Here is a 13,074-nt window from a genome sequence, read left to right as displayed (position 1 = left end):
AAATATCTTTGCTTCCCATGGTGGTTTTAAAGTCCCCATCTCTTCACGCCACCCTACCTCTTAAACCACCTATCAACTTACTGCCCTTCCTTGGCACTAGCCTTGTTACTGTTTGCAGTTAATTTCATATTAGCCTAGTCCTCTGTGACCATTCTGATCCAGCTCCAGTACATTGTGATTAGCAAGTTGGCTGAGAATCCCAAGTGTTGAGCCTGTTGTGCCTTTTTATAATAAAGTAGTGGGTAGAAGAGAGACTGTCATCAGTATGAAGCAGGCTGTCTGCAGTATCTACCTCTGCCTACCCTCTAGGATTGGTACTATGCCACCATCTCCCGTGTTACAGGGCCATTCCTTCTGGTATACAGTATTAGCATCTTGATTCTGATGCCACTTATTCCTGTTCTCTAGACTTTGCCAGCTTTGTCCTGCTCACCTCAGTATACTATTTTCTTTGCTTCTCTTGCCCCCCCTCCTCCACATATCTATCTCAGATGCTCTAATTCCTGAAAGATTTTGATGAAATGAGGTACATCTGATCTCTAACTAGAAACTAAAAATAGATTTCCTTATTATTAAAATAAATTGTAAATGGCCAAGACATGGCTGTATCAAAGGAGGCCATGTATCATTAGACTCCTAGGCCAATCAACCTTTCCTTTCCCCTGCTTCCTATGTTATATAGATGACGCATGCAACTCTTCATTTTTAATATTGAAATATATCGTTTTTGTAACTTTTGCCCTGAACAAATCAGTGTTCTCTTGTGCCTTTCAGTTGGTATAAATATTTAATTGGCAATCATCTAAATGGGTTCTCATTTGACTTTTAATATAGAAATAGATAGAAGCATGCAGATTACCATCAGATATGCAGAACTAGAGAGTATCAGTGAGAGCTATGTCCTCTAGCCCTATTCCATAGGATTGTTGAAGCTAGTGGTAGAAAAGGTAACTAGGTGAGCTAGTTCCCATCTCCTGTTTCTGGCCCATGTAGGATTGTTCCCTTGTTGCGAGTGGGTTTTGTCCAGACTGGCTCTAACTGTCCCAGCAATGGAGGCTGTTCACTTTCTCTTGGGGGACTGTTCCACTAAAAGGTCTCGAAGTCAGTGAGTAAAAAAGTGAGGAAACTTTTTTTTCCTCATAGTCAACTTTTCTCTTCCTCAATTTCATCGCAGTACTTTTCATTATTCTGCCCTATACCACCCTAAACAAATTCCCTCCCCTTCTCAGTGTTTGCGCCTTTCTGACATTTGTGAACGGTTATCAAGCGCCATCCCCCTTCCCATTGTCCCAATTTTTATTTGACTCAAGCTTTACATACTTAGCACCTTTAATCATTCATTGCATATGTGGCTATTCACAAGTAGTGCAGCTATAGCTGCACTAAAGAGTAAAGATCAGAGTTGAAGCCTTCATCTCCTGTATGTACTGATGCTGTTTACCATCAATCAGATTTGCAGACTATAACGAAAAATACCAAAGAATCTTCAAACGTGCTTCAAGACAATATCAGAAATTCAGGCACTAAACATGCCCTTCATGTTGTATCGGATCAAAAGGATGGAGCAGTGAGAACTGAGATGCACCAAGACCAATCAAGAATGGAATTGCCAAGTGCCCACATAGATACACCATCTTTATTCTCTCTCGGAAGGTCTGCATTTGGGAGAGGTATGCTCTATGAATTTCTAGACCAAGCCGCCACTGAAAATGAGCATCCTGTGTCATTGGACCACATCCAGACAGAGGAGGATACACATGCCATCCGGTCCAACAGTGATGAAGAGTATGAAGAGGATGTCATAGAACCAAGGACTCTAAATGAAATAACTACTGTAACTGACAAAACCAGTCCCTGGTCCAGCATTGTATCTGAAGGGGAGCAGGGCCCTGACAGCCAGCCAATAGACTTGAGAAATGAGGACCAATACTCAGTGACTACTGAATGTTTCGAAAAAGGAGAGAGTATAAGAAGTAGCTTTTTGTCTAGTATACCGGAGAACAACCACCCAAATATGCCCAGCACTGCTAGATCCTGTGCTAGTCCCTATATTGAAGAGAATGCTGCATGTGTAGTGAGAAAAGGCCTTGAAGGTCCAAATAGTGATACTGAAGCAACTGATTCAGAGCTGTTTCAGCCTGCACATTTACCCAAAATGCATCAAGCAGATGTTGGGTCATTAGAAAAAGAGAATGTCAATCACAATGGAGCAATTGAAGCCCAAGAAGCAGAACAAGACGAAGAGTTTCATGCAATATCTGGAGAACCATTGGATTTACCAGGCAGTGGAGATTTTGGTGTGGCCAAGACCATTGCCAGAGAAAGAAAGGAGGAAAGTAATGAGTATTTAGATGCAGACTGTCAAGGTGAGGAAGGAAGTGAGTCTGATGAAGGGATGCATATTCAGAATTTATCTGCACAGTCAGAGGCTACAAGAAATAGTGGGAGCTGCTCTGATGAGAGCCGTGAGGATCTGCCTGAAGAGTCAGAAAAGTCTGTGAAATCTAGTATTGTGTTGTATCCTTTTTTATCTTTTTCATCAAGTGCAGTTTGCATGCTAAAAAATAGTGAGTGGCTCTATTAGAACGTAATTGGTGATCACCACTATGATTGGGTTACATTTTCCTTTTAAACCTCTTTTTGGGGGGGTGTAAAATTATCTGCCAGTGTAAAGTTTAACAGGCAAGGATTCAACCTAGCCACAATTGTGTGTTTTACCAATTTTTATGTGTGACCTTTCAAGCTCTTGTTTTAACCATTGTCGGGCAAAATGCTTCTTGTTTAAACTGTTCCTTTTTTTCCTGATTAATTTAAACTAATGTTAAAGCTGGATGGAAACTGATGGATCCCCGAACACTGGGATCCCATGTTGGTCTATCACTTGTAAGCAAATTAATGTTAGTTAACCAGAGGGTTAGTCCGTTTTAATCAAAAACTTAATTTTCAATTACAGTTGGCAATTAATACATGATCAATTCCACCCCTGCCTGCCCCCTCCCACCTGCCAGTGTCTTCCCAAACACTACATGGAGCAAACTGGATGCAGCTTTCTTTAACGGGAAAATTGTGTCTTGAACAACTCTATTGTGCATAGGTTTAACAATAGTCCCCCAATTAAGGATCACCTTACAAACTGCATGTGTTGTAATACTTGGGCACAATTGGATGGATTAGGGTCCCAGTTTTAGTCCTAACTTGTATTACTTTTGGAAGTGTCAAAATTATCAAATTTAGTTTTATTGCAGGCAGTACCACCTTGTGTTGTGATCCCAGGAGACGTCACGATTTGGACCTGGCTATTATTTGAATGGGAGACCTAGGAGCTGTAGGAAGTGAGGATTCAGTATGTAGCATTCTTCCCTCTTAAACCCGAATTGATGTCCCAGCAGCGTATTAGGAAGCATTGTTCTGCTGTCAGTCAGGTGATCTGTAATAGGGTTCCTGACCATTTGTGGCCATTAATTCCCATGACACTTTGTGCAAGGATTAGGTGTATTAATCTCAGTGTCTCGATCACATTTCAGTCTGGCTAATTGCATCCTGCCTACGTGCATTCTTCCGAACAGCTTGAACTGAAAGCTGTTTTTCACTTCTTGCCAACAAAACAATTGTGTAATGTTTGATGTGCGCTATTGCAGCTTGCCATGCTTCCTTTATTTTAAAAGAGACTTAAATAACTTTCTTTTTTTAATTAATGAAAAAGAGTTGCCACATTTCAGTAATGGTCAAAGTAATACCTATATTTCACATATCACCTTTTGTAAAGCATGTTGGATTTTTCAGAATAAGGCGCTACAGGAGTGTCCTATTATGTTAATGTTCTGTACTCTGTGGAGCTATGCAACAGAGCTGAGTGATCTGAATGATCGAACGTTCAGAAATTAAAAATAAATAGGATTATTTAGAAAATCATGGATCCATTAAGCCCAGCTTTTGTGATGATGCTGAATCCAAATACATAACTACAGAGTTTTCTATCATTGTAAAGCACTGCAAGATGTTATTGCTTAACAGCTCTGTTCAGACCAGATCCTATTGTCATTCCTAACTTTTTTCTTCCACCCCAACATTTGGAAGTCTCCATGAGAATGCTCAATATTTCTTCTTCTTGCCCAGCTGCCACATCTAATAAAGTAAGTACAGTATGCTGAACTCTTAATCTTTTACAGTCTTATCTAAATGACAGCCCTCCTCCCTGACAAGATGTTAAATGGAAGTTCCTTCCGCCGTTCTTTGGCTTTCAAGTTTTATGTAAGAGATCCCATAGCAGTTTTCAAAAAGGGTAGGTGCGAGCCTTGTTGTTCATGATGAATGTTTCCCCTCTCAGTGAAACCAGTTTCCAGTGTTCAAGGCTGTGTTAGCTATGGTATTCCAGCATATATAATAGCTGCTATATTTGCCTATGTAGTCATTGGTCTGATTCTCCTGTCACACTGGGGCAAATCAGAAATAACTCCATTGAAGTCTAGGAGATCTGCAGGTGCTCAGCACTTTTTAAAATCAGGCCATTCCTACTTAGGCACCAAAATTCATACTAAGGCACATAACTTTAAATACCCAGCTCCTAAAATTGTACCTATAATTACTGCTAACACAATTATACTGTTTAGGTCAAGGGGCTCTGGGCTTAACAAGTGTGTTTACAGCAGAGAACTGCTTTGATCCTCACGTGTCAGAATGTCATTCTTCAACTGACATGGAGAGAGTAGTAGAATCTTAGAAATGTTCATAAATCATACAAGTAGTTTATTGGGTGCTTTTGCTATGTTTTAAAATTTCTATATGCAAAAACGTATTTGCTTGCGATGTGCTGCTTTGTGAGGGAATAGGGGCATTATAACTTTCAGACGTCTTTAGGGTGTCAGTTTTTATGGGGACTAAATACTGTTTGCATCTGGCAATGAACACAGGAAATCAGTGTTAGTTTCCCTGGTGCAGATCTTGGTACTGCAACAGATGGGCTATTTGCTACCACTCCCAGCAGAAGTAATGTGTTCATTCCTCTCCCTTTGACCTATGGAAACCAACGCTGAACAGAACATTTACGTAACAAGGAACATCTTGCTTAGCTAAGCAGAACAAAAACAGGCAGAACCTAATGGCCCTGAAGTAATAAACTACCTGAAATTGGCAAACATGTTTACAGAACTGTCACTACACCTGCGATTGCTGATTTGAGTATTTATTTTTTCTGAATTTTGCTCTCTATGTATTAGCCAAATTGTGGCTCATTTTTAGGAGTAAAATTCTCTTTACCAGTGTTACATTGTTTCCCTGAAGTAATTAAAAATTCTCCTCCTCTGGAGCTTTCAGAAGTTTTTAGGGTCAGGTATCCTTTGATTTGACTTTCTATTTCTGTAATTAATGAATGACTTGAATGCAAACTGTTTTCATTCAGCTAAGCACTCTTCTTTTTACTCTCCTGATCATAATATAAATAAATATCAAAGGAGCCTGTCAGTCCTAGGATGCTTCAAAGACTCAAACTTAGAGCTTGATTGTAATGAGCGGGCATGAATTTCCCTTATTGTTTATCAGGATTACTTTTTGTGTTGTGTATGTATATTCTGGATGAAATCTGGAAGAATTTTAACAATATTCTGCTCAGAATCCATCCCCAAAACTCTCTTTCACTTAGCTTTCTGTTGCTAATCTCTGATCCAGTTCTATCTCATGAAGAACTGCTCTCTAACAGTCTTCTTCACTGCAGAATAAATTCGGACTCTAGCTTCGGTGTTGCCCCTAACCCACTTCCTGTCCACATACACAATCTCTCATCGAAGCAGACTTTGACTCCCTCAGGGAACTGATGGGCAGGATCCCCTGGAGAATAACATGAGGGGGAAAGGAGTCCAGGAGAGCTGGCTGTATTTTAAAGAATCCTTATTGAGGTTGCAGGAACAAAGCATCCTGATGTGTAGAAAGAATAGTAAATATGGCAGGCGACCAGCTTGGCTTAACAGTGAAATCCTTGCTGATCTTAAACACAAAAAAGAAGCTTACAAGAAGTGGAAGATTGGACAAATGACCAGGGAGGAGTATAAAAATATTGCTCAAGCATGCAAGAGTGAAATCAGGAAGGCCAAATCGCACTTGGAGTTGCAGCTAGCAAGAGATGTTAAGAGTAACAAGAAGGGTTTCTTCAGGTATGTTAGCAACAAGAAGAAAGTCAAGGAAAGTGTGGGCCCCTTACTGAATGAGGGAGGCAATCTAGTGACAGAGGATGTGGAAAAAGCTAATGTACTCAGTGTTTTTTTTTGCCTCTGTCTTCACGAACAAGGTCAGCTCCCAGACTACTGCACTGGGCAACACAGCATGGGGAGGAGGTGACCAGCCCTCTGTGGAGAAAGAAGTGGTTCAGGACTATTTAGAAAAGCTGGATGAGCACAAGTCCATGAGGCCAGATGCGCTGCATCCGAGGGCGCTAAAGGAGTTAGCGGATGTGATTGCAGAGCCATTGGCCATTATCTTTGAAAACTCATGGCGATCAGGGGAGGTCCCAGATGACTGGAAAAAGGCTAATGTAGTGCCCATCTTTAAAAAAGGGAAGGAGGAGGATCTGGGGAACTACAGGCCAGTCAGCCTCACCTCAGTCCCTGGAAAAATCATGGAGCAGGTCCTCAAGGAATCAATTCTGAAGCACTTAGAGGAGAGGAAAGTGATCAGGAAAGTCAGCATGGATTCACCAAGGGCAAGTCATGCCTGACTAACCTAATTGCTTTCTATGATGAGATAACTGGCTCTGTGGATGAGGGGAAAGCAGTGGACGTGTTATTCCTTGACTTTAGCAAAGCTTTTGATACGGTCTCCCACAGTATTCTTGCCGCCAAGTTAAAGAAGTATGGGCTGGATGAATGGACTATACGGTGGATAGAAAGCTGGTTAGATTGTCTGGCTCAACGGGTAGTGATCAATGGCTCCATGTCTAGTTGGCAGCCGGTATCAAGCGGAGTGCCCCAAGGGTCGGTCCTGGGGCCGGTTTTGTTCAATATCTTCATTAATGATCTGGAGGATGGCGTGGATTGCACCCTCAGCAAGTTTGCAGATGACACTAAACTGGGAGGAGTGGTAGATACGCTGGAGGGTAGGGACAGGATACAGAGAGACCTAGACAAATTAGAGGATTGGGCCAAAAGAAATCTGATGAGGTTCAACAAAGACAAGTGCAGAGTCCTGCACTTAGGATGGAAGAATCCCATGCACTGCTACAGACTAGGGACCGAGTGGCTAGGCAGCAGTTCTGCAGAAAAGGACCTAGGGTGGACGAGAAGCTGGATATGAGTCAACAGTGTGCCCTTGTTGCCAAGAAGCCTAACGGCATTTTGGACTGTATAAGTAGGGGCATTGCCAGCAGATCAAGGGACGTGATCATTCCCCTCTATTCGGCATTGGTGAGGCCTCATCTAGAGTACTGTGTCCAGTTTTGGGCCCCACACTACAAGAAGGATGTGGGAAAATCGGAAAGAGTCCAGCGGAGAGCAACAAAAATGATTAGGGGGCTGGAGCACATGACTTATGAGGAGAGGCTGAGGGAACTGGGATTATTTAGTCTGCAGAAGAGAAGAATGAGGGGGGATTTGATAGCTGTTTTCAACTACCTGAAAGGGGGTTCCAAAGAGGATGGATCTAGACTGTCTCAGTGGTACCAGATGACAGAACAAGGAATAACGGTCTCAAGTTGCAGTGGGGGAGTTTTAGGTTGGATATTTGGAAAAACTTTTTCACTAGGAGGGTGGTGAAGCACTGGAATGGGTTACCTAGGGAGGTGGTGGACTCTCCCTTCTTAATGGTTTTTAAGGTCAGGTTTGACGAAGCCCTGGCTGGGATGATTTAGTTGGGGATTGGTCCTGCTTTGAGCAGGGGGTTGGACTAGATGACCTGCTGAGGTCCTTTCCAACCCTGATATTCTATGATCCCAGTTTGATGTTGCGCTGGCTGTCTCGGCTGGGGATGCAGCTTTCACTCCTGCTGGTAACCCACCATTTTGCAGTGAGGATGGAGGCTAAATCACTTGAGTGCTGGTGGTTCTCCAGTGCCTTCCCACAAATCCCCCTATGTGCCCAGATGGACAAACAAGTTCTCCCACAATTCACTGGGAAAGAATCAGTGGCTAATTACAGATACATAAGGAGAGATCCACACCTATGACTTCATAAATAATAAAATACTGTTGTTTGAATCCACTCTTTATCCAGCTACTAAATGAAGAGTTAAAGTTAGAACATAGAAACGCAAGCCTGAATGAGTCCTTTCAGCCACTACCATTATAGAAATGATTAATAATAATTAGGAAGGGTGTTAACCAAATCGTGTTGAATTAGTAATTTTTCTCATTTTAAACAAGGTTAATTCCAGGGGTATTTTATCATTAGCATTAACAGTAGTATTTCTATATTACAGTAAGCATGCAGGCCTCACCTGATTGTACTGTATGCTGTCTAAGCACTTAGTAACAGAGGGTCCGGTCCATGCCCTAGAGAGCTTACAATCTAAATAGACAAGACAGACAAAAGGGTTGCAGAAAAGGAGCATTACACCCATTTTACAGATTGGGGATGGAGACAGAGAGAAAGTGACTTGCACAGGGTCACACAGAAAGTCTGTGGCAGAGCTGGGAATTGAACCCAGTTATCCTGGGTCAGTGCCTTAACCACAAGACCATCCTTCTCCTTCCTCCACTGGAATTTAGCAAGAGTGAAAACATGACTATAGGGTATGTAAACCAATGACAAAATTAGCTTCTGTAACAAGGGAAGATGTCGGTTTTACACCATAGAATATTGGTTGACGTTTGTAAATAAGGAGAAAAAAAGATTACTATTTTTTTCAGATTTTCAAAGTTCTGACCCAGTCCTTCTCCCTAAAGTTTAAAAAAGCTTTGCCATTTACTACAGTGGGAGCAAGTTTGGGCCCTTAATCATAAAGGTCCTTGCAGTTAACAGTATAGGAATTACAGTGCAAGTTCAGAACCTGTGACCTGTATGAGTAAAACCAATAACACAATCTGAAGAGTGACTGTCCCTCTAGGAAGGTGGAATCAAGATTGTAAGTGATAGATTGGTGATAGCATGGACTTTTACAGGATGTGGCATGTTTTACAGATTGAATTAATCCATTTTTTCTAAATGTAGGTTGAATTCATATAAAGGTGAACTGCAGAGCTTGAAACAGTGGGGTTTCTGCATTTTTGTGTGTTCTTCATTAGTTTTAGGATATTAGAAATGTAAGTTTTGAACTCTAGCTTTGTTTTAGGTTTTTTTCAGAATTCATCAAACTTCAGAGGCACAAATCTAAGCTGCAGGTGTGGCTTTCTACTGAAGATCAACATTTCTCCCCCCCCCCCCCCCCCCGCCACATGGCAGCTGGTAAACACCCCCTACCCAGCCTCTTAAGTGCCTCTGCCACCTTCCGTTCCCCTGATGGAGGCTCCTCCGCGCCCCCCCCCTCCCCCGAATCCCTGGCTTTTTGCCTTCCTGCCCAAAATGATGATGATGCAGGAGAGTAGATGAGCAGGTAGAGGAACTTGACTGTCAACATGAAAGGAGGCAAAGGCACTTTAGGAAGAGTCTGTCCAAGGACAGGTTGGTGATCTTTACTGAGTGGAGGCTGCAGCTCAGGTTTCAGCCTGAAGCCTGGCATCACGGGCCTGGTGTCTGAGTTTTGCTGAGCTATATACAAAATAAAAAAAACACTAGATTCAGATTTTCACCACATCAAGCTCCAGCTTCCCGTGTTCAAGGCCCTTCCCAAGTCTCCTCCGTGCTTCTCTGGTCTTCTCTTACCAGTTCATCCTCTGCCCCTCTGATCCACCAGCAATGCCAGCTTTGACACCCCCATTTGTCAACTTCTGCATCTCCATGCCTTCTTCCACTCTGCCTCAACATAGTATGAACTGATCTGTGTCATATGCTCTCCTTCAAATCCTTTCTCAAGACCATTTCTGATGACCTGCAAGTTTAGCAACAACCAGTGTTGCCTGATATTTATTGACTTTAAACATTTAACTAGTTTTTTAATGACTCAGAACCATTAAGTTGTGCACATATCCAGTCTGCATAACCACTCAAACATTTATTATTGACTTCCCTTCACTCCTTTTCTTTCTTGCATTCACTTGCTCCATCTTCTCTTACGCTAGATCGTAAACTCTTCCAGACAGGAATCATGTATTCCTATATGCTTGGGCAGCACCTACACACTGTGGCTTTTTTGATGCTATCGTAATAGAATAATAAAAAGTAAGGAGATTCCAGAATAGGATCTAAGCTTTGAAATCCAAGTTGAAGTTCTCTTCCTTTCATAGTTAACTGATCACCCCATCATTATGAGGCCTTATTGAAAACATATTTTAAAAGCCAGACAGTTAAATAAGCTTTGTTATTTTTAATCTATCAAGATTTGTTGTTCTTGCCTCCAAGAATGTCCCAACAGGGTAGGTATTTTATACTGAAAGCAGCATTCTACCCAGGATATATCTTTTCCATTCATATTCTAAGCCAATTTACCATCAAAGCAAATTGGAAGTAGCCCCCTTATATCATGGGACAGCCTCTTGTGTCTCTTGCCAGACCCTCAAGATATTAGATTCGTATTCATTACGAGGCTGGAACTCCTTAGCAATAATACAATCAGCCTTTCTTGCCTCTTATGATTATTCCTAGTTTATTGCTTCCATACCAGTTACCACTTCCTGCCCCCACTTCTCTTCAACTAGGGACTTATTTTCCTATGCTCAAGATATTTAGAGAACCTGGGCTAGGGAACTTATACTTGTCAAAATTGTCATCATAGTGTATTGGAGAGAAATGTAAATTCTTTCCCTTGTTGCCAAGGAAAGGATGCTCAGAAAGAAAGAGAAGAAAGGGTTGCTCTACAGTCCATGCAGATGATTTTAATCAATCTGAATTTAGAAGGCATAACACCCAGCAAGCCTCATGGCTTCACACAAACCTTCTACTGCACAGGCACCAAAAGTAGGTGCAATGTCACTTTTCGGAACGTGTAATTGTGCAGCCTAGAACTGTTTTCACACTTTTATTAATGCAAGAATAAAATCAGCTGCCAAACAAACTCACTGCACCAAGGTATGCAATGTTTTCAAAGTTCTCTGTTACCCAGACTTCTTTGACGTTTAAACAGCCTGAGCCTCAAGATCTGAATAAAATGTTCATAAGACTGTCCACTTTACTTGTATCCCTGGCACACAGTCATTACATAATCCTGAGTTCGTCTGCAGTGTCCTGGAAAATCATTGCCATTTCTATAAAAGGATAATCAAAGCATGATCTTTTTATACATGAGCCTCTTTCCTCTTACTGTTTTGCGGATTAAAGATGTACTCTAATAAGGCTGTGCATCAGGTATTCATAGATCTTGTGTGATTTTATTGGCTCAGAGACCTAGAAAGAGGAAACCAGAGCAGGTGTCAACCAACATTCAGGCCATGAACTGAACTGGCACAGACAGTTTCTCTGGCTAGGAATGGAGTAAACATGGTGTGGTTTCAAGTGTGTGTTCTGGAAACTATGCAGGACGTTAAAATTGTTTTTAAAGGGGAGTCACAATTTTTGATGTCAGAGGTGCATCATAAAAATGCCACATTGGTACAGTACGTTTCACTAAGTGCAGTACTCGTTGCGAGGCACTAACATATTTTAAACAGTAAATATTTTTGTGCAGGCTAGCTATAAAAGTAAATACCTTGTCTGTACGCTTATCCCAGAAAGTACAATGAAGCTAAACCACCCTGCTTAGCCTAATACTCAAACTTCCAGTATATTATGTGAGTTGAGAACATCTTTCCTGTGCCCTTCATTGCTTAGGGTTTGAGCCAGATCTGCAAATGTATAGCAACAAAAATGGAACTTCTTCATCTGAGAGCACCAGCAGCCATCTCTGCACCACAGCTGTACCTATGGCAGGATGTGTGCCCTCCAAAAGGGGCATTAGTACAGATACATGTATCTGACACATCTCAAAAGGGGCATAGTGTGCCCTATCCAGCAGTAGTTTACATACATCTCTCTGAAATTCACATATCTGTGGCCTGTTTTACAAGCATAATATAGTCCATATACTCTCAGAAACACACAAGTTAATCACCACTGATTCATAGCCCAATAGGGAGCGGTCAGCCTACATATGATTTCTATCATTTTTCAGCTCTGAGTTGTGTGCTCTTTTGGGCAATTTTAGTCTATTAATGACACTGGTCTACAATTTTTGAGAAGTCGTCTGCTTCAGAGCTAAAATGTGCTATTTATTATGTATTTTGATGTGCTGAATTCAAATATGACAATTAAAACAACTGATTGGCTACTGTTTCTAAGATATTTAAGTTTATACATTTTATGTCTATGTATATTGTGTAGATAGTAGAGTTTTAATCATAAATTGTAAACCTAGGTCTTTTCATGTGTTTATGGTTGCTTTACATGATAATATTTCACCTGTCCTGTTTATGTAACACTTTAAAAATCAGCAAAAGGGTTATATAAATAAAATTTATTATGAAACAAAAGGCAAAAAACTATTCTGTACATAGTTTAGTCCTATTCAGTGTCTACTCGGCGCTTCTTGGCTTGTCTCTTGTATTCATTAAATGGAGCATCTCTTGTCACTGTCCAGCAATAGTCTGCAAGCATTGATGGGCTCCATTTGCCCTGAGAGCGTTTCTCCATTGTTGCAATGTCCTGGTGAAATCGCTCGCCGTGCTCGTCGCTCACTGCTCGGCAGTTCAGTGGAAAAAAATCTAGATGAGAGTGCAAAAAATGTATCTTTAGTGACATGTTGCAACCAAGGCTTTTGTATGCCTTGAGGAGGTTTTCCACCAACAACCTGTAGTTGTCTGCCTTGTTGTTTCCGAGAAAATTTATTGCCACTAGCTGGAAGGCTTTCCATGCCGTCTTTTCCTTGCCACGCAGTGCATGGTCAAATGCATCATCTCGAAGAAGTTCACGAATCTGAGGACCAACAAAGACACCTTCCTTTATCTTAGCTTCACTTAACCTTGGAAATTTTCCACGGAGGTACTTGAAAGCTGCTTGTGTTTTGTCAATGGCCTTGACAAAGTTC

At 41.4% G+C, this 13,074-nt stretch overlaps 1 protein-coding gene across 1 annotated transcript in view; it reads left to right on the top strand.

Annotated features, from left to right (window-relative positions):
- Window positions 1-13,074, top strand: part of C2CD3 (C2 domain containing 3 centriole elongation regulator) — an 80,661-nt gene that overhangs the window by 57,415 nt on the left and 10,172 nt on the right. The window contains exons 31-32 of the mRNA XM_065423314.1: window positions 1,452-2,517; window positions 4,025-4,133. Of these exons, the coding sequence (XP_065279386.1) occupies window positions 1,452-2,517; window positions 4,025-4,133 (1,175 nt within the window). The remainder of the gene's footprint in view (window positions 1-1,451; window positions 2,518-4,024; window positions 4,134-13,074) is intronic.

The sequence above is a fragment of the Emys orbicularis genome, chromosome 1, assembly GCF_028017835.1.
Source record: "Emys orbicularis isolate rEmyOrb1 chromosome 1, rEmyOrb1.hap1, whole genome shotgun sequence".
Lineage (NCBI taxonomy): Eukaryota > Metazoa > Chordata > Testudines > Emydidae > Emys > Emys orbicularis.
This window is presented reverse-complemented; position numbering and strand designations above follow the sequence as displayed.